This window comes from Coregonus clupeaformis, chromosome 28 (genome assembly GCF_020615455.1).
Source record: "Coregonus clupeaformis isolate EN_2021a chromosome 28, ASM2061545v1, whole genome shotgun sequence".
Classification (NCBI taxonomy): domain Eukaryota; kingdom Metazoa; phylum Chordata; class Actinopteri; order Salmoniformes; family Salmonidae; genus Coregonus; species Coregonus clupeaformis.
In genome coordinates, this window is record NC_059219.1 from 5,645,511 (window position 1) to 5,672,157 (window position 26,647).

Here is a 26,647-nt window from a genome sequence, read left to right on the forward strand (position 1 = left end):
TCTCTCCCATGTTCTCTCTCTCTCCCATGTTCTCTCTCGCTCCCATGTTCTCTCTCCCTCCTATGTTCTCTCTATCCCATGTTCTCTCCCTCCCATGTTCTCTGTCTCTCATGTTCTCTGTCTCTCCCATGTTCTCTCTCCCTCCCATGTTCTCTCATCCTCCCATGTTCTCTGTCTCTCCCATGTTCCCTCTCTCTCTCTCCCATGTTCCCTCTCTCTCTCCCATGTTCTCTCTCTCCCATGTTCTCTCTCCCTCCCATGTTCTCTCGCTCCCATGTTCTCTCTATCCCATGTTCTCTCCTCCTCCCATGTTCTCGGTCTCTCCCATGTTCTCTCTCTCTCTCCCATGTTCTCTCTTTCCCATGTTTTCTCTCTCTCCCATGTTCTCTCTCCCTCCCATGTTCTCTCTCTCCCTCCCATGTTCTCTCTCTGCCATGTTCTCTCTCGCTCCCATTGACTCTCTCTCCCATGTTCTCTCTCTCTCCCATGGTCTCTCTCCCTCCCATGTTCTCTCTCTCTCCCATGTTCTCTCTCCCTCCCATGTTCTCTCTCTCTCCCATGTTCCCTCTCTCCCATGTTCTCTCTCTCTCCCATGTTCTCTCTCTCTTATGTTCTCTCTCTCTCCCATGTTCTCTTTCTACTATGTTCTCTCTTTACTATGTTCTCTTTCTACTATGTTCTCTCTTTACTATGTTCTCTCTCTAATATGTTCTCTCTCCCATTCTCTCTCTATCCCATTCTCTCTCCCTCCCATGTTCTCTCCCTCCCATGTTCCCTCTCCCCATGTTCTCTCTCTCCCATGTTCCCTCTCTACTATGTTCCCTCTCTCCCATGTTCCCTCTCTCCCATGTTCTCTCTCTCCAATGTTCCCGCTTTCTCCCATGTTCTCTCTCTCCCATGTTCTCTCTCTCCCATGTTCTCTCTCTCCCATGTTCCCTCTCTCCTATGCTGTCTCTCCCATGTTCTCTCTCTCCCATGTTCCCTCTCCCCAAGTTCTCTCTCTCTCTCCCATGTTCCCTCTCCCCAAGTTCTCTCTCTCCCATGTTCTCTCTCTCTCCCATGTTCTCTCTCCCTCCCATGTTCTCTCTCTCCCATGTTCTCTCTCGCTCCCATGTTCTCTCTATCCCATGTTCTCTCCCTCCCATATTCTCTGTCTCCCATGTTCTCTCTCCCTCCCATGTTCTCTCCTCCTCCCATGTTCTCTGTCTCTCCCATGTTCTCTCTCTCTCTCCCATGTTCTCTCTTTCCCATGTTTTCTCTCTCTATTTTCTCTTTTTCTCCATCTATCTACTTATGGCTCTCCCTGTCACACACACACACGGATTGGAAGAAAGCCACAGCAACGTAAACATACTCAGGCTCAGATGAGGACCATATTTATTGTCAGGTGTTTAGAAGCTGTTCCTGCTGTGATTGTCTGCTATTTTAAGCCTCCATCTCTCCAATTTGTCTGCTGCACGGCACGCAACCGACTTTCTCCCACGTTTGTGCAGCGCTGACAACTGTAGCCAAGCATAGTTCTTCAGTGACTCGCTTAGTCTGACAGTGTTTAATAGCATGCAAAGGAAAGGTATGCTGCTTTCTAATGCAGCCTTGTTACCCAGCCAGGATCTTTCAGGAAAAGGGGATTGTGTCATCTACTAGCCACCTACTGGTAATAATATAGTCCTCTTGGATAGTGTTCTCAGTGTGGATACTAAGAATAGGACCAGGGAAGAAGAGGGAACCTGGAAATGCTAGCCTATTTCTTATTGCATTATGAAATCCGTAAAAAAAATATACACAGTATTGTTGTGGAGAATAGCATGGGGTTGTAGGCAACTGGGGTATTATAGCATTATTACAGCGGATAGAATTAGGGGACGAGGGAGCAGCTCAGGAGAATTAGGGAAAGTCTCTCCTTTGAGGTACATAACCCTGTTGCCTGGCAACGGGCGGTACTTTGCTGGCGGAGAGCGGAAGGAGCCGGCGATGTCATAGGAGATTACAATGAAAATCTATTTGCAGCTTCATAAACTCTGCAGCGTAATTACCCCCACTAGTTGGCTTAGTCCTCCAGATGCATTAAACACGGACGCCTTGTCATCACCTTTCCATCCCACTAAAAGAGCAGCTCACATACAAGGCCACGAGGACCACTGACAACTCAATGACTCACCCTCTAGGCAGCACCTCTCTGGGTTGAGATGGTCTGAGAGAGAGGGTATCAAGAAAGACCAGAGCATTGCCCTGAACTGAAGTAGCATTGAAGCAGAGAAGTGGGATCCAGAACTTTTCTCACCCAGAGGATTGGAAAGTGAGAAGTCGGCTTTTGGGTCTTGGGTGGCAGGTTGCTGGCGGGCTGTGTCCATTGCAGCTAAGACCGTCCTCAAGCAAAGTTTGCGGCAGATTCTAATATGTGCTCAGCCTTAATCCCAAACCTATCTCCCCTCTTTGACCCTGCTGTGTTTCAAGCTGTGAAGCAATGGAGCCTTGCGTCCCAGTCTCCCAGACTGCATCACTCACCTCACCTGGTGGCCCAGTTCAGGGAGACAGGAGAGACTAGAGACCCTGGCTGCCTTGGTTGGAGGAGCTCCGTAGCTCCAGGCTCCATTGTCAGAGAGATGGTACTGAGATCCCCCCCTGGCCCTGGCTCCATAACCCCTGTACCAGGTTACACTCCCTCTCAGCCCCCTTTGTCTCTGCCTGCATGCCTGGACTCAGGCTTTACACACTAAGCTGGAGATCACAGACAGAAACACTAAACCCTCTCTCTCTCCTTTCTCTCCTGTCAAGTGGGAAACAGTCCTTGGCTGCCTTGTCTCCCTCACCTCTCTCTGTTCCTGAGCTGGACTAAGAAGATGTTATTACATGCAAAAGGCTCTTGTTGTAATGAAGCACCTGCTCCAGATATAAATCACCATAGGGGCAGCTCTTTGTCGCCCTGCTGCTGTTGATTTTCCAATGTAACGTCAGACGTCTACTCTAGTCTAGCTAACTCCTGTGAACCAGAACTGGGTTCAGATAGGATTTGTTTTCTTTCAAATACTTTAGCGGAGCTTGATTGAGCTTGCCTGGCGCAATGGAACCAATGGAATAGTACCAAAAGTTTTCAGAACCCTGACCATCTGGCTCTCCAGGCAGGCTCAATCGAACACTAAAGTATTTGAAAGAAGAAAAAAAAAGTATTTGAACCCAGGTTTGCTGCGGTCCTGTGATGTAGAAGGGGGCCTTTAAAAGCTTGTGGAGCAGTGAGCTGAAGGCTGGAGCCTCTAATGTAACAGTAGGCAGGGGAGGGAACGCACAACACCTGTTTTCCATTAGCACACAGACATTCCTCCTTTATCTGCCTCCATTTTGTGTGTGCCCCAATGTAGGCTAGCTTTTAAAGCTCCAGTGAGTGAATTATTGTCTGTTCGTGCAATAGTAGCTAGGCCTGGCTACATCCTAAGACATATAGCCCCAAGGCTATATGAGTTGTGAAACCTGATCCATTGTTTTTGTAGTGTGTACTTTGTCATTCTGTCTTTGTTTTTCCCAGATCCCAGCTACTACAGACAGTTTGTGGTGCGGCTCGGCTGAGGGTCAAGAGCTGGTCCATGTTCTTCAGAGACTGAGTCATTCTGCCAGGTGTGTATTCCACAGACTCTCTCCACTCTGATCTTTCTCTAGAACTCCAGCTTTGTCCTCGGGGCTCTGCTTTGATCCATTCATGTGGGAGGCCAAGGCAGGGTTGTGCGATGAAAGATTCCTTGAGCCCGTTGCGTCTCGAACTGGGGATAGTGGCCCATTGTTGGGCTGCTAGAGGCCTCACTCCTCCCTCCACTCCTCTTTCTGAAATGGAAAAACAATCCCTTTGAAGTTGCCTAGCCAGGCTTATGAAGCAGAGCTTTGGACAATATTGGGGTTTGGGGCAAAGTGGCGGTGAAATTCCAAACTTCTCTCCCTGTGTGACTGCTGGACTACGTCACCGCCTCGCTCACAATGGCAACCAAGGGGAATTTATTTTATTTTGAGATCCTTAAAAGGGGCAATCAGCAGTTGTTACATTTAAAAATATATATGTAACCATTGATTCTTGAAGAATAGATCTTATGCCTCATGAGCTTTGTTCTAACTCGTACCCCATCAAAACCCAAAATATAAGCGAGTTTTACTTAGTTTGTAAACAAACACTATATAGCCTCAAAACATGGTTAAAACTATAATTTTGATAGACTGAGCTATGGATGCAAGGATTTACCATCTATGAATTTCAGTTTTTCACCGAACCAGGGGTGGGGAGGCTGCTTTGCTTTAACAGTAACAGAATGTTGTAGTGTGACAGCCAGGAGAGGTCTGGAGGTGCATCGTTTAACTCTTTAGAAAGAAAACATATGGCCATAACATAGGACTCTTATTGGGCAAGTCAGTCATTCAGTGGTCATGCTAATCAAAATTAACTCAAATGCGTCAACTACTACAAGTAGCCAAATTAAAACCAGGCCTTTAGAAGATGGGAGAAATGAGAAAGCTTTATCATGGAGACAGAAGTGTTGGAAATAGCAAACAGTAATTACTAGGAAAAATAGAATTTACTCTTGTAGCCTATATTCAATCTATTTATCAAGGCCTAGTTCTTCACAATTGAGTGCTCTGATCAAATTAACAGGAATGAGTTTAATGCCTTTATTAAAATCCTTGTCAGCCAGTTGAGGGTCAACTGGCTCATGTAATGGTTGTTAGGGAGGAGAAGAGGTCTTCACCAGATCTGTCCATTGTCCTCATCTCTTCCCAGGTCCCATGCCGATGTTGCCGTAGTTTCACTGGCAGCTGAGATCCTGACAGGGATTGGCTTCTAGAATGTCGATTCATCAGCAACAAGGGATTGTATTCTAGAAGGACCATGATTCACTTCAGTAATCAGCAACATCAACTGTGGCCCTATTATGGTGCCTTGTTTTGAAATGATATAGCTTTTATTTCTAATAAAACGATTTAATCCCTTGTGGTTTTGCTTTCCATTCTAATATTTCACTGTACAATAGTTTAAAATTAGACAATTAGCCTGTTCATCTAGAGTACAAACAAAAGGACACATTTGCACCCATGTAGCCTAACGAACTGTTACCTGAGAACTAGTCGGTTCCATAAACCACCAAGACAGCACTGAAATTAAAGTCCATTTTTATTGTTTAGCCATGTCATGACCATGTCTCCAATAAGCACAGCAGGCTACAATAATTAGGGATTCTTTTAACCTCCTTGAACAGCTATCAACTAAAAGACAGATTTTTTAAAAATTTACTCCGCTGCCCCCTCCCCCACAGACCCTTTGGAACAGTTGTGACACTACAAACAGTGCACAATTATTAAAGCAAGAAAATATTTGATATTTGGACCATTTCCAATTCTTGGTTTTATACAAAAGCTACACAATGTTACACTTGATCCGAATACAATTCAACTGATTATTAGTGTTCTACACCATAACTTGATCATTTTAAATTGGAGCATTACCACTATAACTTAACACTACAAGAGACTTAAAATGGATACAAATTACTGCAAAAAAAGAGATGAGTATAATAACGCAAGCTATATCAGTACCGTTACAGAGACTGAAGAAGAATCATACAAAATAAAATGTAAAAAAATACAGACGAGGGTTTTAAATTCCATCTTTAGATCCACTCTTGAGCGTCATTTTCTTCGAGTAACCCACTCCAGGAATTCCATTAACGCAGTTTTAACTCCCACAAAAGACCAGAACAAAGTTTTACTTCCACTCCACGTGTTCCCACAGGAAACTCAGCTTTTAGTAATGTGTCAGGCACTTTCTGAGATACTAGCCCACTTTCAAAAACCTCCCAGCAACTTCTCCAGCCAAATCACAATGCAGGTTCATTCAGATCAGACGATACACCTGGAGAGGCGGAGAGGAGAGGCACCAGCATTACTATGGGACCACACAGCATAAGGAGAAGCTAGAAGATCAGAGCTAGAAACTTCACACCCACATTAGTAGAAGTCCAAGCATGCACCAGCCTGTAATCCCCAAACACACAGCCGTGGTGCCTAGTGTTAACAGAGCTCCTTACCTAAAAAGTAGTCTATTTACAGGTCAGTATCAAACCAAGCCAACTGATTGCTGTCGCCTGGGGGCAGCCCATCGATCAGGTCTTGGGCGTGGCCCAGGTCGGGCAGCCCGTCGACTGGGTATTCGGGGCCGGGGTGGTGGGCGCCCATGTCATGGTCCATCATGGAGTCCATGCCCATGGAGTCCTGCCCATATCCCCCAGAGTGGAAGGAGCGGTAGCTAGGGTCTGCCAATGGAAGTGATGGGCGTGAAGGGGAAGCATACACACTTGTTAGAGAGCAGATTAACACAAGCACCACACAGTAGTAGGATCAAAACAACCAATCATAATCCTCAGCCAATCACAGTTCCAATCCAGACAAAGCCACTAATTATTCATGGTTTCCAATCCAAACTACTTGGTCTGCAATCTAAAGCAGACTGCAGTGCTGCTGACCAGTTGCAAGTTTTCGCTAACTAGCACACTGGGCCTGGCAGGGAGTTAGTGTTGGGGTGGACTGGGCCTGGCAGGGAGTTAGTGTTGGGGTGGACTGGGCCTGGAGGAGCCCAGGTGCAGGCTGAGAGCTGCAGACCAGGACAGTACTAGGCATCATGAGACAGTGCTTACCTTCCTGACGGTAGCCCAGGGCATCTCCCTGAGCTCCGATGTCCAGGCCCAGATCTCCAGTCTAGAGAGAGAAGGAAACAGAACACACGATCAGGAACGAGGGTCACATCAGTGGACAGTAATCACTAAGGTGTTCTGTCATGGGATATAAACACTTCCTTAGTAAATACAGGGCTCTTGGCTCCTGATCCAGGCACAGTTGTAATACTTTAAAGTTATTTTAACGCATGACACTTCACGTAATTTGCCACGGCTCCCCAGCGTCTCCCAGGCTGCTTCCCAAATGGCACCCTATTCCCTTTATAGTGCACAACTTTTGACCACAGCCCTATGGGCCGTGGTGAACTATATAGGGAGCCATTTGAGACGCACCCCAGTGTGTGATGGCAGCAGACAGAAGTGATTAAACAGCCGTAGTACTATGTACCTCGTTCCAGGTCATAGGCTCCGTCCTGAACAGGGAGCTGGTGAGCTCTACAGACAGGCGCTTCTTATAGTCCTGGGGCTTGTCTTCAGACATACGGAACAGAACAGCAGCAGCATAGGTAGCTGAGGAGAGAACAGAGAAACATGGTTGAGTTGTCTCCCTTAACACAACCATCCATAGAAAGTCATGCACCAACGGCTAGCTAGACAGATCCTTCTGGACAGAGGCCTAAACCATAGATGTTCTAGAATTCACTTGATGTCATAGACCTGCATAGCTCTAGAATGGCAGCCATTTCTATGTATTTCTGAGGGCTAAATCATCCATAAGATAGCTCTGAGGAGCCAACGAATGAGAGATGGTTGTGGACCAAGGCCTGTTAACTCACCCACGCCCTCGTTCCTGGAGTGGAGCAGCTCTGTGAGGGGGGCGGTGGCGCCCTCAGCCTCGATGGCCTCCGCTGCCTCCTTGTCCTGGGCCAACTCACACAGAACTCCTGCAGCCACACGCTGAATGTTCTCAATGGGAGAGTACAACAGCTGCGCAACAAGAGGGGAGGAAGTCACGAGTCGCAAAGATCAGATTATTATTTTTTTTTACACAAATTCTGTAGTTAAGTTGGTTAGTGGTCTTACCTGGACAAAGAGTGGAATGGTGTTGAGTCCTCTGATGACGATTCTGTTGTGAACATCTCTAGCCAGGATGTGCAGAGCTCCAGTACAGCCCTCCACGATCTCCTCCATACGAACTCCCTCCTGTGGTGCAGGACAACCGTTAGTTCAGAGACACTACAGAGCGCATTGGAGTAAACATCTGTGTGCTTATTGGGAGACAGGTGGAGGTGCACTGTGTAGAGGTGTGCGTCAAATCATTTTACCACTGTGGCATTTCATTTTCAGTGAGTCTTACCACAAACTGCTGCTGGGTGCCTCCCATGGAGGTGCGTCTCTGGGTGTCCTGGTGGGCTCTGACCAGCAGCTGCACCAGTCTGGGGATGGCTCCCTGCTCACGCAGAGGGGCGTGGTTGGCTGGACACAGAGCCAGGTTACGGATCAGACCCACTGTGGCCTGGAAGGAAAGCGAGGAGGAGATCACATTAACACCACTTCATTTAAATACAAGTAGACATGCTGTTATTTCCAAGTTGGGGAACTCAGTCTACAGACAAAAATGTTATTCTGCTATCTTACACTGATGTGGAAACTGAAAACTTTGATTAAATTGGCCACATCTCCATTTTCATAAATAATTACCTTGATGAGAGGCCAGTGGGAGGGGGGGTGCAGCAGCTTCACCACCACAGGCAGGCCGTAGTGCAGCCGCACGGCATTCTGGGCCATCTCGGCGTCCTGGTGGCGGCTGGTGAGGTGGCGCAGGGCGCAGATGGCCGGCTCGGTGATGTCCTCGCGGTCTCCGGCACGCAGCACGGTACGGACCAGCGCCTCGATCCCGCCAACCTGGCACACCATCATCTTGTTCTTGTAGTTGTTGCAGGTGAGGTTAGACAGGATGCCGGCGGCACACGTCACCACGTTGATGTCATCAGAGCCCAGGAGCTGGACCAGGGTCCCCAGCAGACCTTCCATACCCTCCTGTTAGAGCAAAGGAACACAGAGGAATGTCACAGCCAGACCAACACACACCCAGCTAACCACCAGACAGCCTTACACTGCGTGCTCCTTTTCAGAGAGATGCTTACACTAATTCCTCTTCTTCAGGTGGGTTTAACACTTTACTTTAATGAGCCTTTAGTAAGTCAGCTGAACTCTAAGGGTAAGATGAGCTGGGCTGTAGATGAAGTTGGCTCGGACTAGCCGTAGCGCCAACACAGAAAGGCAGGAATGACTACTTTTACCTGCATCACATCTACTTCAGCTAAGGTCGTCTTCTCCATGGAAAAAGGCAGGGAGACAGAAAGAGAGCTCTTATGTAGGAAGAATTCAGGAAGGAAAGGTGTAGGAAAGAGGAACAGAGGTGTGCTAGTGGGGACGGGTCCTCACCTGTTTGGTGGCAGCGTCTGAAAGGTTCCTGAGGGTCCACAGGCAGTTCTGGACCAGTCTCTGACTGGGGTCTGTGAGGTGAAGCCCAAGGGCTTGCATACCACCTGGAGAAACACACATTAGCCTTTAGCCCAGCTCGCTGGGAGTATCAATGGAGAGTTAACTGAACTAACGTGAGCAAGATAAAATGTACTGAGGCAGAATCAATAAAAAATAAGAGGAAGTACATACCAGCCTCTACGATGGCAGGCTTGTTGCTGGAGCAGACAGAGAGCACTTTGAGAACTCTACTGGTAGTCCACAACAGCTTCTCGTATGTGTAGGTCCTCATGATGTTGACCAGGGCCTGAGGGCCGCCGCTGGCCAGGATGATAAGCTGGAGGGACAGAGGGTAGCATCAAAGATGCTTAAAATACACCAAGATGAATCACAATCAACGCCTAAATTAGGGGACGGAGCGAAGCATCAAAGATGTATAAAACCCAAGAGATCAGTAAATGAAACAAATTTAAAATCAGGAAGTTCATTACCTTGCTTTCTTGGTTGCCGTAGGCAAGGATCTGAAGACAATCTGTTGTGATGGCGAGGAATTTGACATTTGTCTTGTTGAGCAAGGCCACCATTTTCTGCAGGCCTCCGGCCAGGCGCACGGCCATCTTGGCACCCTCCTGATGGAGCAGCAGGTTGTGTAGGGTGGTGATGGCGTAGAACAGCACCGAGTCCACTGGGGACCTGAGGAGACAACACCAAACTACATGGCAGCAGGGACTAGCAAAAACATCAGTCTTAGAAGTACTTTAGGTTGGAAGGTACCAAAGGTTAACTGAAAACACAGGGAGGTAGCTGTAGTGACACCAATTCAGAGAAACAAGCTAAAGAAAATGAGGGGTGTTTGAGGGGGAACTGTTAGAGCAGAGTTTCCCCAAGTCAGTCCTCGTGACCCCAAATCCATCTTAAAAACACAACTTCCTTAGAAACACTCAAGACAGGTTAGGTTACAGTCCGAGGGCTGACCGACATACCCGAGCATTTTGACGAGGGCGGGGATGCCCCCTGACTTGAAGATGGCCAGCAGACCCTCTCTGTGGTGGGACAGGTTGTGCAGGGTGCCGGCGGTGCAGCGGGCCGTTTCCACATCGTTGGTGTTCTGCATGGTGCGCACGATTGCCGACACCATCTGGGGGGAGCGCATGATGGCGTGGCGGCTAGCCTCCTTCTTGGACAGCTGGTGCACCATCACTGCAGCCTTGTTCACCACCACCTGGAGGAATGGAAGAGGTCAGGCCAGAACTCTATACAAGACCACAACACAGAACTCTATGGAGAGACTAGAACTGAACACCATTAGGTTAGGTGCATTTCCTAGTTGGTAGGGACCAAAGCGGGCCGGTTGTGGTTAGCTATATGCACCTGGTCCTCGTCGTTGAGTAGTTTGGTCAGCTCGGGGATGGCGCGTGTGGCCAGCTCGGCGTCATCCTGGTAATTGATGAGGTTCACCACGGCGTGCTTCAGCATCTGAGAGGGCTCAGCCAGCCGCTGCACGTTGGTGGGGTGGGCCCCATCGAACTGGGTGGAGGGGAGCTGCATGCCCTCGTCCAGGGTCTCTGGGAACATGGCTGCACGCACCCTCTGGGCTCTGGTCATGGCATACTGCCCGTCAATGTCTGGAGAAAGAGAGAGGGGTTAGGTCAGAGCCACTTCTCTAAAATGGTGGCCAGATTCCTCTAAAGAGGAGTCTGAGCCAAAAGCTGATGTTTGTCAGTAGAATGAAGCACTAACTACTATCTATTGACTTCATACCATGTGACATGTTCAAAATCCCAATCAAGCATTCCCATGGTATTGTAGTGTCATTTCATACCTGCCACTTGGTCTTGTGTGAAGGACTGAGAGAAGCCCTGCTCCCACTCGTACAGCACCTGGTTGTCCACATCCTCCTCCTCTGGGTTGCCCTTCCCGCTCAGGGAGGGGGCGGTGGTGGTTGCCCCAGAGTGGATACCAGAGTCCAGGTACGACTGCTGCTGCCAATGGCTCACTGCAGCCTTCCGATCAGGCTCCATTGTCATGTCCAGCTCCATCAGATCAGCTAGACGTTAGAAAATAAACACCAGCATTAGGCTACCTGGAGGCAGTTCAACCAAAGAGGAAGACCGTCTGGAATTAAAATCAGGGGAAGCGATGTTTAAGTCATTCTAAAAAGGAAGGAGTCTAAAAACAGAATACTTACACTGGGAAGCCATGTTACTTTCAAAAACCACAGCCTGCACAGCTTCCAGATCTGAAAGTAACAGAACAGCAGAGGTCATTCATACAGTCATTTCCACCTCGAGATCATGCCAAAAACAAATACAGCACAAAGCAACCTTTTCATTGGACCAGCTAAATTCCAGCGTAGGGAAAAAACTGAATCAGGACTGCATTACCTAGACATCAAATGTACCGCTAACGTGGAGGATATATGTATGAAGCGCTAACTTTGCGGCTAAACTAATGCAGAGGCCAAATAAAAAATGTTTTGTGGAGAATAGGAGAGGAATTGAATGGGGGGGCTTCAAAGAGACAGCAACAACAAAAATGGCAGATTGGTAGCGCACATCCCCTATCATGATCATATCCTCAAAACAAAACAATCTGGAAAGTACAGTCCCATGGAGTAATAAATAAGAATTTCAAAGAGACTGTTCTGCTATAGACTAGGCCTATTTTCTGGGTTCTAGAGGAGCAAATCAAGCTTTATTTATACAGCACATTGCAGACATGGAATGCAACACAATGTACTTTTACAGGGGGAAAATAAAAAATATGTTTCAGCCCCCCTCAGGTTCAGCCCCACTGCCAGGTAGACAGGGAGGGGACAGGAGAGACCGACATTGCGTATGGGAGGGCTGGTAACTGCCATCTGGCTCATTCGCCAGGCCATCATAACAAAGACTTCATATTGTTATCCAATGATGTCTTATAAACGTGACTTAGATTTTCTGCTGAGAGAATCATGTTTTTAGGATAGCTAGCCATTACATTTTACACACCATGGACAAACCCAGTCACTGGATTAGTAGTATTTTTTTTTAAAAAGAGGATTTTGATAATAGCTCCATCATAAATGACTGATGCAAAAAAATAGCCTATCGCAGCACAACAAAATCTATGGACCCCTCAACCATTCAATCCAACATGATCCCTCAGACAGGTCGTATGCAAAACTAGGGCCGTGACAATACCTGTATCACGATACTCGTTAGTATTGTGGCAAGGAAACAAAACACGAAGCAGATTCAACATTTAGGAAAACAGCCCTAATGTTATTTGTTTCCCCAAGCTATAGCAAACAATATTTTATATACAACGGGTTTTTAAAGGACCGAAGACTTGTCTGCTTCGTGTTATTTGCCATGGGATTCTTGTTGCAATACTGGTATCCTCCCAGCCCTACAAAACACCCTGCTACAGCATTAGCAGGACACAAGGCAGAGATACAATCACAACTTCGTGTGTTTTCATTTATACAAGTGTAATGAATTCCATTCAAATGATTGAGTCATTTTTACCCCCAGTATCACCAGGCCCTCTGGTGGGGAAGTTAAAACCAACATGCAGAGCAGTAGCTACACTGACTGGGCTCCTCTTGCATAGAACAGAAGGAGTTTCTGGAGTCAAATGGGTAGACAGACAGGCAGCGGTCGCTCTGCTCACTACCCCATTTATCAGAACTCAGCAGACAATGAGAGTCAGGTTAATAAACTGCAGCACACCAATCAACATCCAAAACACTCCCTGGCAATTCAATCTGATCTAATTGATTCCATTTAAACTGTAAAGAGCAGTATGAATCACAGAGAGTAAGAGGCTGCACTTTTAAAAAGGGCAGATGAGACACGTCCTCGTTATCATACCTATAATGTTTAAATAGTCACTCTCTCGCACAGCTTCTATGGAGATTATTCAGCACAGCTGCTTGGAATGGATGCAGTAAAAGTCTAGTAGGCAAAATGGCAGACAACATGTGTGGTGGAGGGAGTCTGACTCAAAACACTACTATATTGGCCTGGGCTAGACACACCTGGACTTAAAGCTACATTTCAAAGGACATGGATTCCTAGAGCACCAGAAAACAGCAATTGAGCAATCAGCCGAGAACAGTTAAATATAACATATGAACATGGCTGTTCAACAAGACTACCAGTCAGAGAAAGCTTGGTAGCTGCTGTATTGTGAGTTGAATTTCAGACCATAATTTCTCCCTCAGACAGAGCGATGTGCATGGTCAGCAGTCACAGCTCTACTAGCTCCTGGTCCACCGTTTGGCCAACTGTGCAGACTTCCACGGCCAAATTGTCTAGAGCCTTTAGCCATTCAATTACAGCTAAGGTTTTAACTAAACACCCACCAATAAAGATGATTTTTAATTTAAATACATGACAATGTCAAACAAGACCCATCCTGTCTCAGCAAACAAGTATTGTTTACTGTATTAGGCTACTACTCGTCATTGACTAGTAGAATCCAAGCAAATGGACTGGAACAGTTGCTACGAATTCAACCGTTTCTCTGAATTTGACTTGAGACAACAACATTACTTGGTTTCTTAACTGCGCTAGACATGTAACCAATCATGGATCATGCCCTTCTGGTCTGAGCTACTATCCTCAAGTGCAAACAAAATGAGGTTGTTGTGTCGATAAATACCAGCATCAGTCTTCTGTAAAAGTTGGAGAAAAGTACGGCATCAAATTCTAAAACCTCAATTTCATTCTAAAAAACGGGACTCTCAAAAACAACGAATTCACAGAGGTATGTGGCATACCTTGCTCAAGACCGAAGTTTCGATAGCCGACGCCTGTTCATCAAAAAGAGCTTACTGTGATTTAGCAAGCCACCAAACCTCCAGGAAAGTATGCTATTGTTAGTGGGTAGATGAATCACGGAAAATATCAGTGGCAACGTTATTGTATTGTCACTATTTTGTAGCAAACATACGTTACGTCGAAACCAAAGACAGTATGCACGTTTTCCAAGTCGCAAATCACCTCCAAGGTGAAATTATCATTTGCAGGCGTGGTGAGAGGATCCCGATTTAAAAAAAAAAAAAACGTAGTTGGGTTCTTTGTGGGGTATTTTCCGGAGTAGTTCCGCTGTGTTTCCCTAGATATCCGTGCCAAGAGCAGAAAAATCTTCCACCAGCGAGCTAGCTCCCCACCCCCACATACAACCAAGTCCACTTCAGACTGCCCGAATTTCCGATTAGCAACATACTCAAATTTCAGTCAAGCTCCTCCTCAACATCCTCTCAAATCACAACGGCGAAGGAATTTGTCAGTCTTTGTTGAAATTGACGACCAGTAAAAAATAAAAAGTTTACCCAGTTCCTAAAACAAAACTTAATTTATTGATAGCAAAGTCACTGATAGCAAAGTCACGTTTGACGAAATGAAACAAAACATTTGCTGACTTTGCTAATGTTAGCTAACAAATCCTCTTAAAGTTACAATGGGCACCTCCCATTGAATTTACCTTACTTTATTTACAGTCAAATCAGTTGAAGTTACTGTTGGAAGTGGGATAGTGTTTGCGCTATTACCATCCATTTCGACATAACTAGCTACACTAGCAATGGAACCATTTATCTATCTAGCCAGCCAACAAACATTTTCCAATCAAGCAGCTAACGTTCTCCCTCATTAATCTTAAATAGTTATTTTGCTAACGTAACTTACATTTCTGCCAGTTAATAAAGTCACAGGGCAAAACGTTCTCCAGCCAGCTGTATCAATAGTTATTAACTAGCCAGTTGTTTCTCACAACCACTAACATGAGTCAGAGCGCTGGAATGTTGACCTAGCTAGCTAGCCTCGTTTACGGCAACTAGCAAAGGCTAGCTAGCGGACTAGCGGGGAGTGTCCGGGCCATGGCGCAGACTGCTATCCACATAGTTAGCTGGCTAAAAGGTTAGAAAGGAATACAATTAGTTTCTGCTAAAATCATATTTCCTGTGAATTCCAATCAATTCTGTACGACTAGTTGTCGTGATCGTGATGCACTGATAGATAGGCGGTGGCAAGCAATGTGAATTTGGACTGCGGAAAACATTTGTCTACAAACTAGCTAACTAAGCTAGCTAACCACCAAATACAACGCAAAACATTATGTTAAATCCAAATAAATATTAAAAACAGATTATTTAACGAAGATGCCTAACCTTGTCAAAAGCCACAAATCCGTCTCCTTGCGTTTAGGTGGATAAAACCAACGCCTCGTGGAAAAAATACGTAAAAAAACACAATCACCAGCGAATCCTTCGACTACCCCCTCAGCAGTCAAGGAACAACTTGGCTGCTGCTGTAGAATCACTGGGTTTAAGATGGCGTCGCACTGTAATGGACCGAATTACAATTCTTGTGGCAACTATATCCTGCCGCATGTAGGAATAAAATAGATACCATATCATGGTCTTTATCAAATTATCAAAGTGATGTCCATTTTATATATATGTATATTAGAAACAGTCTTAAAACAACTTCATACAACTATAATGTATTGTATTTCATAAAAATAAAAAACAAATCGACATTAGATCCCGATCATAAAAACGGCGTATGAATCCAGATGGTATGAAGTTCCAGCAGTGTACCTTCTCTATAAATTAGTATGAAGACCAGGAATGCATCTATGGATTGGACTGCAGTTCTTCAATGGACATCACATCATTCTCTAAAAAATTGCAGTACTTCTGCAAGGAGTCTTGAAACGGACAGCTTATTATTTCAACTGAATTTACTAAAGAGACATTTACAATGGTATACAAAAAACTTTCTCAGAGGCATTTAGTTATACTGCATATCTGAAAATAGCTTCTCTCTAGCCTAGGCTATGGTACTGCACTGCTCAGAATATATTGAGGGTATTTGGAATGTAGTGTGTAGAAACTGTTACTTTTTTCAAAACGATTCACCTGATTCCATATAATGTTGCAACAGTCATGACTCATGATACATGATGGTTTTATGATCACCTTGATTTCCTTTTTATATTTTCCACAACATTGTGTCATGTTTATCTAGTGCTGAATACTTTATCATACAGATTTAGTATACCTGAGTATCCCTTTGTGAATAACATCCTAGAATATTAATATTCCACACAAGGAAGCTGCAAACAGAAATGAATATGGCAGTGCAATATATACTGAACAAAAATATAAACACAACAATTTCAAAGATTTTACTGAGTTACAGTTCATAGAAGGAAATCAGTCAATTTAAATAAATTCATTAGGCCCTAATCTATGGATTTCACATGACTGGGCAGGGGTGCAGCCATGTGTGGGCCTGGGAGGGCATAGGCCCATCCACTTGGGAGCCAGGTCCACCCACTGGGGAGCCAGGCCCAGCCAATCAGAATGAGTTTTCCCCACAAAAGGGCTTTATTTCAGACATAAATACTTCTTGATATGCCACACCTGTCAGGTGGATGGATTATCTTGGCAAAAGAGAAATGCTCATTAACAGGGATGTAAACAAATTTGTGCACAACATTTGAGAGAAAAAGCTTTTTGTGCATATGGACAATTTCTGGGATCTTTTATTTCAGCTCATGAAAAATGGAACCAACACTTTACATATTGTATTTAAATTTTTGTTCAGTATTGATAAGAGATGCCTAATACTGTATGTATGTCACAGTCAACATGGGTTTGTTTTACGGTTTAATCATTGATGTATTACACGGTTGGGGTCAATTCCATTTCAATGCAATCAATTCTAATATAGTCTAATATATATATATATATATATTTAAATTAGACTCATATCTGAAATGATTTTCAAAAATGGACAATAAAATTAATTAATTACCTTCACACAAGGAATTAGTTGTTAATTGCATGAGAATCGAAAATGATGTACACTAACAACTATACTCTCTGCAAAATATGGCCATCAAGGCGATACTGAAGACTTTCTTACCAAAACTTCCATGGTCAGGAGGACTCCTGTCCAAAAATAAAGCAGGGTCTCAGAGTTGACTGGCAGCAGAGGTTTGCCAGTTGTGACCTCAAATGCTGGGCCTTTGTCACTACTTTAATGAGTGTAGTACTCACCTGACCAAAGAACCTCTCTCTTATAGATAACTTTCAGGTGACATCATCATGTGGACACAGAGATTCGTTTCACATCTTTATTTACAATATTGTTTTTAAGGGAATTGTATTGGCAGGAATATATAATGAACACTAGGCCTAGATGTGACATGCCAATGATCTTTCATACAAAAATATTACTAGAATTACATCAATGATCAATTACATTAGTTCCCAAAAAATGTCTGTAGATTTGTTTTGACCTCAATACATTCTGATGAACAGTCAGGGTGTAAACATTAAGAAATGATATTCAGCATCCAAGTGGGGCAGCAGGTGGGGCGGCAGGTAGCTTAGTGGGTAAGAGCGTTGTGCCAGTAACCGAAAGGTCGCTGGTTCTAATCCCCGAGCCGACTAGGTGAAAAATCTGTCGATGTGCCCTTAAGCAAGGCACTTAACCCTAATTGCTCCTGTAAGTCGCTCTGGATAAGAGCGTCTGCTAAATGACTAAAATGTAAATGTAATGTGCAATGTCTGAATGGATAACAATACATTATTGTAAATGTAGACTCCAAGGCAAAACAATTATATTGAAGGCCCAATGCAGCCGTTTTTATATCAATATCAAATAATTTCTGGGTAATAATTAAGTACCTTATTGTATTAGATTTCCATTCAAATGGACCAAAACAGCTTTTTAGCAAAAAACTATTTCTCAAGCAAGAAATTTGCTAGGACTTTATGGGAGTGGTCTGAGTGGGGAGGGGAAAACTGAAAACGAGCTGTTATTGGCAGAGAGGTTTGGAACTCTCTTTGTTATTGGTCTATTAACCAATTTACCGCATGGTTACTTCACTGGGCCTTAAAGAAAATAATTACATTTAATATAGAAATAAAACAATTCAAAATAACTGTTACTGTGAAACCCACTGATAAATCAGAAATAGACAAAGTGCATATATGTAAATTACTATGATAATAAGTACATAACACATAGATTTTCAGATCCACAATAGGAATCTACAGAAATGTACATATTTCTGAAAACAGTAGCTCTTTGAAAAAAATAAAGGTGCATACTATGATTATTGATCAAATTATCCAATGACAAAAGAGGCATTGTCAAGCCCTCAACTGGTTCTATGTGGTTTGTGGGCTTTACATTGACAAAACACTCATAATGGAGGATGGAATTTCAGAGAAATACCACTGACACCAGTCTGATTTGAATTGGTTGTGTTGAAATCTAAGGCGATGATATATGAAAATGTAATCTGTGTAAGAAAAAATATACAGTAACATAATAATACTTGTTGGGCAAGATTCAATCATGACCATATTGCATATTGTGAGAAACGTGCACTATTGGAAAAAATATAACTATTGTTCCTGCACCCTTTAATTTAGTTAAAATTATCTATATTTGTATTACCAGATTATCAAGACTACTTGAAATGTGCTTTTCAATGCTACATGAATACTGAGATATTTCATTTGAATTCCTTCCCATAATAGTACATTGGTATAAATCACACACACACACACACACACACACACACACACACACACACACACACACACACACACACACACACACACACACACACACACACACACACACACACACACACACACACACACACACACACACACACACACACACACACACACACACACACACACACGCAGTGCAGATTCATCAGGCCTTTTGCGTGGATGGGAATCACTACGCCTAATTTTAAGCACACATTCTCCCCGCTGAAGGAAAGAGTCAATGCACCAATAATAAACATAGAGACAAGGATTACATATGCAAAGCCTGTTCCCTCCCAATGGGTTCACGTGTACTGGGGAAGTCACAGGTCTCAGTCACTGCCAGGAGGGTTTACGAAAGGCTGGGGTTACTCATCGTGCTCTATTGTGATTGGTTACATAAGGTTGTGTGTGTGTGTGTGTGTCTGTGAGAAAGAGCAAGAGAGAGAGAGAGAAACAGTACCCGGATGGAAGAGAAAGCATTTGCTTCCTTGGGAAGCTGCTGGAATTGATGCTGTATGCTGAGGGGAGGGTCTCCTTTCTTCCCCTGTGAAAGGAGGGGGCACTCTAAACCCACTTGTGTGCTCATAGGATTGTGTCCCCTGACCTCTACTCAGCCAAAGGTCCTGATCCTACATCCTGGCAGAGACAATAGTAATAGGTGCAAGGCAAGGTGAGCCACCAGGGCCCCTGGGTTCCTCTGTAACATGTCGACACGAGGGGGACACAATCCATTTCTACCTGTCCTTACTCCTAATAATGTTGAAATAAGAGTTCACGTTCAACAAATACAGCATATATCATTATAATCCACCAGGGCCCTGGGTTCCTCTGTTCACAGTGGCAATAGACAGACATAGGGAGGGCACTGGCATACTACTAGACACTTCTACCTGTCCTGTTACAGGGTTGAGATATAGATATATAGATATAGGGTGGTTTCTTGTCCTAGTTGAGAACAATGGGTCAAGCCGTTCACACAACAAATACAGCATATAACATTACAATCCATTAACGTCTTTGTTGTACTGCATTGCCGACCTACAATTACAATTCCATCCAAAAAATTGATTTAAAATAAATACTGCTAGCAATGGGTAGTTACTGTTTTTAATAGTATGAAGTTCCAACGTGATAAATAATTAAATGAATAAATGTTTAATAGAGTAGTAAGAATCGGTGGAAAGGTCATTGGAGCAACTTGACAGGAACCCCTCAGTGTCATCTACAAAAAAAGAGTGCTGAAGAAAGAGGGAACAAATAGCCTTTGACTTAACACACTGAATGACCAGTATAGCCCCCTACCCTCCAGGCAGGTATACACACTGAATGACCAGTATAGCCCCCTACCCTCCAGGCAGGTATACACACTGAATGACCAGTATAGCCCCCTACCCTCCAGGCAGGTATACACACTGAATGACCAGTATAGCCCCCTACCCTCCAGGCAGGTATACACACTGAATGACCAGTATAGCCCCCTACCCTCCAGGCAGGTATACACACTGAATGACCAGTATAGCCCCCTACCCTCCAGGCAGGTATACACACTGAATGACCAGTATAGCCCCCTACCCTCCAGGCAGGTATACACACTGAATGACCAGTATAGCCCCCTACCCTCCAGGCAGGTATACACACTGAATGACCAGTATAGCCCCCTACCCTCCAGGCAGGTATACACACTGAATGACCAGTATAGCCCCCCTACCCTCCAGGCAGGTATACACACTGAATGACCAGTATAGCCCCCTACCCTCCAGGCAGGTATACACACTGAATGACCAGTATAGCCCCCTACCCTCCAGGCAGGTATAACACTGAATGACCAGTATAGCCCCCCTACCCTCCAGGCAGGTATACACACTGAATGACCAGTATAGCCCCCTACCCTCCAGGCAGGTATACACACTGAATGACCAGTATAGCCCCCTACCCTCCAGGCAGGTATACAGCTCTCCCATATAAACCTAAGAGAGCAGCTTCTAATTTTGTGCCAACGTCAATAAATATATATATATAATATACATATAGCCTGTATTTGTATTTGTATTTATTAGGGATCCCCATATTATACATACAAAATGTATAATACCACCATACAACAATATTACAATGTACGTGTGTGTAGAGTGTGTGTCTGTACCTGTGTGTGATTACATATAACGCTTCCAATCCTTTACACTGAACATGTTTTGTGTTCTATGTTGTTATGTGTCTTCTATATAGCAATACGTCACCACACATGAAGTTCCCTCTCAGGAAATACAAGTTATTATGAATTTGAGTTTGAGTAATAAGATTTATATAGGGCCTTCAATGTCTTAGTGCAGTATGTCTTTAAGAAATATTGCAATATTTACACTACCTAATGGATGTGTACATCATTATACTCACTGTACCATTAATTACATAAACGTAACGTTTGGATTGCCACCGTTTGGTTGTGCCATCACTAGCCGGCTACCACCCGGTTACTCAACCATGCACCTTAGAGGCTGCTGCCCCATATACATAGACATGGAATCACTGGTCACTTTAATAATGGAACACTAGTCCTACCATAATAATGTTTACATACTGCTTTACTCATTTCATATGTATATACTGTATTCTACTATATTTCAGTCAATGCTACTCCGACATTGCTCGTCTTAATATTTATATATTTCTTAATTCCATTATTTTACTTTTAGATGTGTGTGTATTGTTGTGAATTGTTAGATACTACTGCACTGTTGGAGCTAGGAACACAAGCATTTCGCTACACCCGACCAATAAAATGTGATTAGATTTTTTATTTGATTTTAATAATAGAGCTATGTTCAGGAAATACATGTTATTTTTAACTTCCTACTTCTGGAGACAGAAATACTGAGGGCTCAATTGAATGGAACCTGTATAGTTATTTTTCCCCATGGTCAAATAAAAATACAGAATGGTTTAGAGTGACTAGCTATACCTCCTCTCACTCCTCTCACTCCTCTCAGTGGCACAAGTACTCCTAAAATATGTAGGGGGAAATAGTTAAGTATATATTTGACTAAACATACTATTCTTGTGATTTAGTCTATTGTTCTAAATCTGATGAAAATAAAAAGACTACAACAGTATTAGCAAGACATAAATGCAATGTAACTGCCTGTCCCTATACACCTGTACCTGCTAATAAATGGGTAATATTCACTTCTACTATATAATCCTGCCTGTGTAAGTAGAAATACAAGCAACATATTCAAGGTCATCAACATAATATCAAATACAGTTAAATATTATGTAATTCTTCTGAATAGCCAACCCTTTTCAGAGTTAGTGTTTTACTATACTACTAGCGCAAAGTGTCACTTCTGACAACTCAGATGCAAAAGTCTTTACAAATATCCTTTCTTTGTAAAGCTGCTTAGACAACAATGTCAGACTAGCCGACGGCCCCTTTTGTGTCTTGAACCTCATTGTTAGGCTCAAAACCACGGCTTAAAGTGTTGGTCATCCATCCCTACAACATGAGTCTGTTCTGTCATTAGCCTGACTGACGCCCTGCAAAGACTCAATAACAAACAAATCTGTGCACAAATATCTTAACCTGTGAAGAATGACATTTCCATGAGATGAGAGATAGTTCATCACACCAGCCTCAACTCTACAGTATGTACCAGAATACTATAAAGATATTGATATCTGTAAGTATTCTTAGACATGTAATTCTGTTTCTAGGGAAACTGTGCAGTAAAATGGCCACGTCGCTGTGTCTTTATCACATTAGATCAACCCTGAAAACAGAAAGAAAGGGCATGATAAATGTACCTGTTACAGACAAAGATATCTAACACTAATCTTTCTATCCATTATCAGAATGAAAGAGGAGAAATGTTAAGATAACACACATTTAAATACATATATCTGTATGCAAAATAACAACTATTAATTTGTAGAATTTTACTGTGTAGACTTGACTTTTTAGATCAAATATATTGTTTAAATGGCACTCAAATTACCATATTGCAATTATTCAGTTTATGCAAGGTCAAGCAGTGGAAAGTAATATGGTCTGCTGCTGAAATTGATGATCTTTTTATTATTGATATGAATTAACGTTGTAGAATTTGCAATACAAGACATTTCTTCCACAAGTCAATCTGTCTAACATATGTTTAATACAACAAAATGTAATAAGAAATAAACAATTGATAAATAAAGGGACTCAATTCAATTGAACACGCTTTGCATCATTAAGGCAGTAGCCCTATAGCTATTTTTCTCATGGTGAAATAAAAATAAAATCACAATGATTTTGGTTGCTGTAAAAACCTATTACCAGGTCACAGTATACATGATTCTCTATTCCAGAGAAAGGAGTGTAGATACGGCTAATAGTATAGAAACTAAGACCCTGTGTAAACATTGCTATGGTGGGTTTCATTGAATTCCAGCCGTGTTAAAATTGAAAGTATATTACATTTTGCAATTGTGGCGTATTGACAGAGGATACATTTTCCTATCTCTTAAAAGCAAATTCTACGTTTATTCCCTCTAATGTGTAACATAATTGAATGTCCTCTAATGCAATGACAATTCAGTTTTGCATTTCCCTTACTATTGTTATTTGGATATGCCGATCTCTCTGACTGAAAAATAACCCATACTCTGAGACACAATCACTAGACCATGGTATATTTAACAGATATGCAGAACTAAGATGTTTTTCCTGTTCAGTAAAGCGGTGATTCATGATATTCAGACACCTAACTCCATTGAGCATCAATCAACAGTTCTGTTGTCTATAACAGAAGTTACAAGGCAATCTCACTGCCTCGGCTGTTTCAGATCCGTTGTAAAGGGTTTCCAGTAAGGTACCTTTTATACGCTGTGTACTCCTGGCTGATGTTACAATAAAGCGCCCATGTAAACAATGGTTGTATTTAGGCCCTCTTGTCTGTCTGGACAGTTTTCTTAATCCATTTAGGGGACAAAGACTGGCCTCCACAATCTATTTAAACTCCTCTTTTGCAGTGTTTTAACCAGACACAGGATATCATTATTTTCAAATAAAAAAGAAATAGCCTATACTCTAAGAAGGGTTCTTCCTTCTTTTAAAGCTCTATATTTGGGTGCAATCTATCGTCATGCAGAATTCTAGAATATACGGACGTTCTGAGAAACCCAGCTAACACTGTCTGAGAAATCCAATCCCCTTCATTGAATTTAACGGTGTCCTCCTCCACTGACAATAACCTTAACAATGGATTCACAAGGCCGTAGATGTCGTAGGAGAAGGAACAAAATGGCTGAGTGATGCAGAACATCCATTGTTTGGTGCTTTTATGTTGGAGCTAATCACTACACACTGCAATTTGCAAACAAATTGGCTCATACACATACTTGGAATTGTGTGACAGAAAAATCGAACACAAACCAATGACTAAAACATATTGCCCTATACACAATATATACATATATATATTGTGTTTGAAATATTAAGTTGATTGGTTATAAGAGTGTTTTAAATATTTAGTTGATTGGTTATAAGAGTTTTGAGCTTCAAAACATTCCTTATTTCGTTTATATCTCAGTCGAAAGCGAACAAGAGTTTTTCCTCACATTATGAAGGTTAGAGGTGTTCTATTGGAAATGGGATTGCATAGGTATGGTACATTCTGGGACTGCAGATGGAGACTGCGGCAAAACACTACACAGCACCTTGATCTTGATTTTCAATCCCACTGACTTCTGTAAACAAACACGATTTTTAAGGAAATGCTTTCATTCAACATGAATGATTTTCAAAGAAATGCTTGTATTTTATTTCTTAGTGGTGACTTGCTAAACCCATAGTCCCCATCCAAATGCCACATTATTTTGCTGTGAATAAGCGATATTGACTAAATAATGTGCTGGTACTGCTGCAGCAGAGTGTCTGACTATCGATGAACAAAGTGTATATTTTCCTTCCTTTAGCAGCGGTGGGGGGGCAAAATCACCCGGGACGTTGGTGAAAACAGAAATGCAGTTTTTGTGTTTAGAGAGAAAAGAGAGAGACGGGGGGAATATAATCTCATCATGCAGGGTCCATGGTGTCTATTTACCCAAAATGCAAAGAGGCCAAGTTCTTTAGAACATCCCCGCTGTGTCGACTGAAAAGCAGGAACAAATCAAAGACACAACTCATCTGTGTTTATATTTCTCACACAATGACAAAACCCACCCCTTTATATGTCGTCTCTTTATTTATCTGTGGATGAAAAATGCACAGCGTTTCCCATCAACCCTTCCCTGTTCTCTTCCCTGGTCTCCACCAATACTATTTGAGCATATTTATGTATTTTTAATTGTCATTTTCTAAATTGTAGATTGTGGATTATGTCCTATTTGAAGGAGTGTGACTCCCTGGTTTGTGTGGGGCCCATCTCAATGTTACATGACCACTGTGTGGCTACTCCTCCTTCTTGTGCTGTCTATTGCATTAATTAGTTTGGTACAAATTACCTCTACTGTGGGTCAGTCAGTTTCTCTACTGTGTGTCTGTCAGTCTCTCTACTGTCAGTCTCTCTACTGTGTGTATGTCAGTCTCTCTACTGTCAGTCTCTCTACTGTGTGTATGTCAGTCTCTCTACTGTCAGTCTCTCTACTGTGTGTCTGTCAGTCTCTCTACTGTGTGTCCGTCAGTCTCTCTACTGTGTGTCCATCAGTCTCTCTACTGTATGTCTGTCAGTCTCTCTACTGTGTGTCTGTCAGTCTCTCTACTGTGTGTCCGTCAGTCTCTCTACTGTGTGTCTGTCAGTCTCTCTACTGTGTGTCTGTCAGTCTCTCTACTGTGTGTCTGTCAGTCTCTCTACTGTGTGTCCGTCAGACTCTCTACTGTGTGTCTGTCAGTCTCTCTACTGTGTGTCCATCAGTCTCTCTACTGTATGTCTGTCAGTCTCTCTACTGTGTGTCTGTCAGTCTCTCTACTGTGTGTCCGTCAGTCTCTCTACTGTGTGTCTGTCAGTCTCTCTACTGTGTGTCTGTCAGTCTCTCTACTGTGTGTCTGTCAGTCTCTCTACTGTGTGTCCGTCAGACTCTCTACTGTGTGTCTGTCAGTCTCTCTACTGTGTGTCCGTCAGTCTCTCTACTGTGTGTCCGTCAGTCTCTCTACTGTGTGTCTGTCAGTCTCTCTACTGTGTGTCTGTCAGTCTCTCTACTGTGTGTCCGTCAGTCTCTCTACTGTGTGTCTGTCAGTCTCTCTACTGTGTGTCCGTCAGTCTCTCTACTGTGTGTCTGTCAGTCTCTCTACTGTGTGTCTGTCAGTCTCTCTACTGTGTGTCCGTCAGTCTCTCTACTGTGTGTCCGTCAGTCTCTCTGCGGTGTGTCCATCAGTCTCTCTACTGTGTGTCTGTCAGTCTCTTCCAGGGGAGCAAAACAAAGAACAGCTGAGACTGTGGAGAGGTAAACAGAGGTCCCCCCACCTCTACTGTCACGCACATGCACAGAAAAAACGTTGCCAACAAATTGGAGAGAGCCATCGATACAAAACTGACACGTTAGGAGAAAGTGAAAATCATATTTCAGTTTTTTTTAAATAATAAAATAATGCTTTCATTTTGGGCCACTAAAATCGTTTCAGCAACGCCCAATTTCTCTCTTCAAAATTACACCCATTTTCAGACAGGCAGACAAAGAGACACATAGCACTGAGGTGTCTCCCAGGCTCACTGTGTATGTATGTGAAGGGATGGGGAAGGTGGAGGAGGGTCTCTCTGTCTCTCTCTGCCAGCTGTAAGGTTCTGATTCTCAGCATCCCCTTGTTTCGCCCCTCTCCCTGCTTAAACCACAATACGCTGAGAGATATTCAGCTAGTTCCGGAATCAGAACGTTCTGGAGACAATTTTAATGATTGTTTTCCTTTCCTGCACACCAGTAGTTATATTAGACACACTCTCTTTGAACAGGCTGGCAGTCAACGGCATGGCAC

At 43.3% G+C, this 26,647-nt stretch overlaps 2 protein-coding genes across 5 annotated transcripts in view; one reads left to right on the forward strand and one right to left on the reverse strand.

The window, feature by feature from the left end:
- Positions 1-5,251, forward strand: part of LOC121542634 (serine/threonine-protein kinase ULK4) — a 153,997-nt gene extending 148,746 nt beyond the window's left edge. Inside the window, exons 36-37 of the mRNA XM_041852083.2 lie at positions 3,521-3,609; positions 4,757-5,251. Coding sequence (XP_041708017.1) covers positions 3,521-3,609; positions 4,757-4,820 — 153 coding nt within the window. The 3' untranslated portion in view covers positions 4,821-5,251. The remainder of the gene's footprint in view (positions 1-3,520; positions 3,610-4,756) is intronic.
- Positions 5,129-26,647, reverse strand: part of LOC121542635 (catenin beta-1) — a 31,696-nt gene continuing 10,177 nt past the window's right edge. The window contains exons 1-17 of one of the 4 annotated variants that reach the window (XM_045208515.1): positions 15,288-15,443; positions 11,320-11,370; positions 10,954-11,178; positions 10,503-10,756; positions 10,115-10,353; positions 9,623-9,824; positions 9,324-9,468; positions 9,093-9,196; positions 8,948-8,977; positions 8,346-8,684; positions 8,002-8,160; positions 7,728-7,847; positions 7,481-7,631; positions 7,093-7,214; positions 6,666-6,726; positions 6,060-6,284; positions 5,802-5,884 (exon numbers count right to left, since the gene is read on the reverse strand). In XM_045208515.1, the coding sequence (XP_045064450.1) occupies positions 6,076-6,284; positions 6,666-6,726; positions 7,093-7,214; positions 7,481-7,631; positions 7,728-7,847; positions 8,002-8,160; positions 8,346-8,684; positions 8,948-8,977; positions 9,093-9,196; positions 9,324-9,468; positions 9,623-9,824; positions 10,115-10,353; positions 10,503-10,756; positions 10,954-11,178; positions 11,320-11,332 (2,373 nt within the window). In that variant the 5' untranslated portion in view covers positions 11,333-11,370; positions 15,288-15,443 and the 3' untranslated portion in view covers positions 5,802-5,884; positions 6,060-6,075. Of the gene's footprint in view, positions 5,885-6,059; positions 6,285-6,665; positions 6,727-7,092; positions 7,215-7,480; positions 7,632-7,727; positions 7,848-8,001; positions 8,161-8,345; positions 8,685-8,947; positions 8,978-9,092; positions 9,197-9,323; positions 9,469-9,622; positions 9,825-10,114; positions 10,354-10,502; positions 10,757-10,953; positions 11,179-11,319; positions 11,371-15,287; positions 15,445-26,647 lie in introns of those variants that run through there. The other 3 variants (XM_041852090.2, XM_041852088.2, XM_041852089.2) reach the window with 3 other exon arrangements.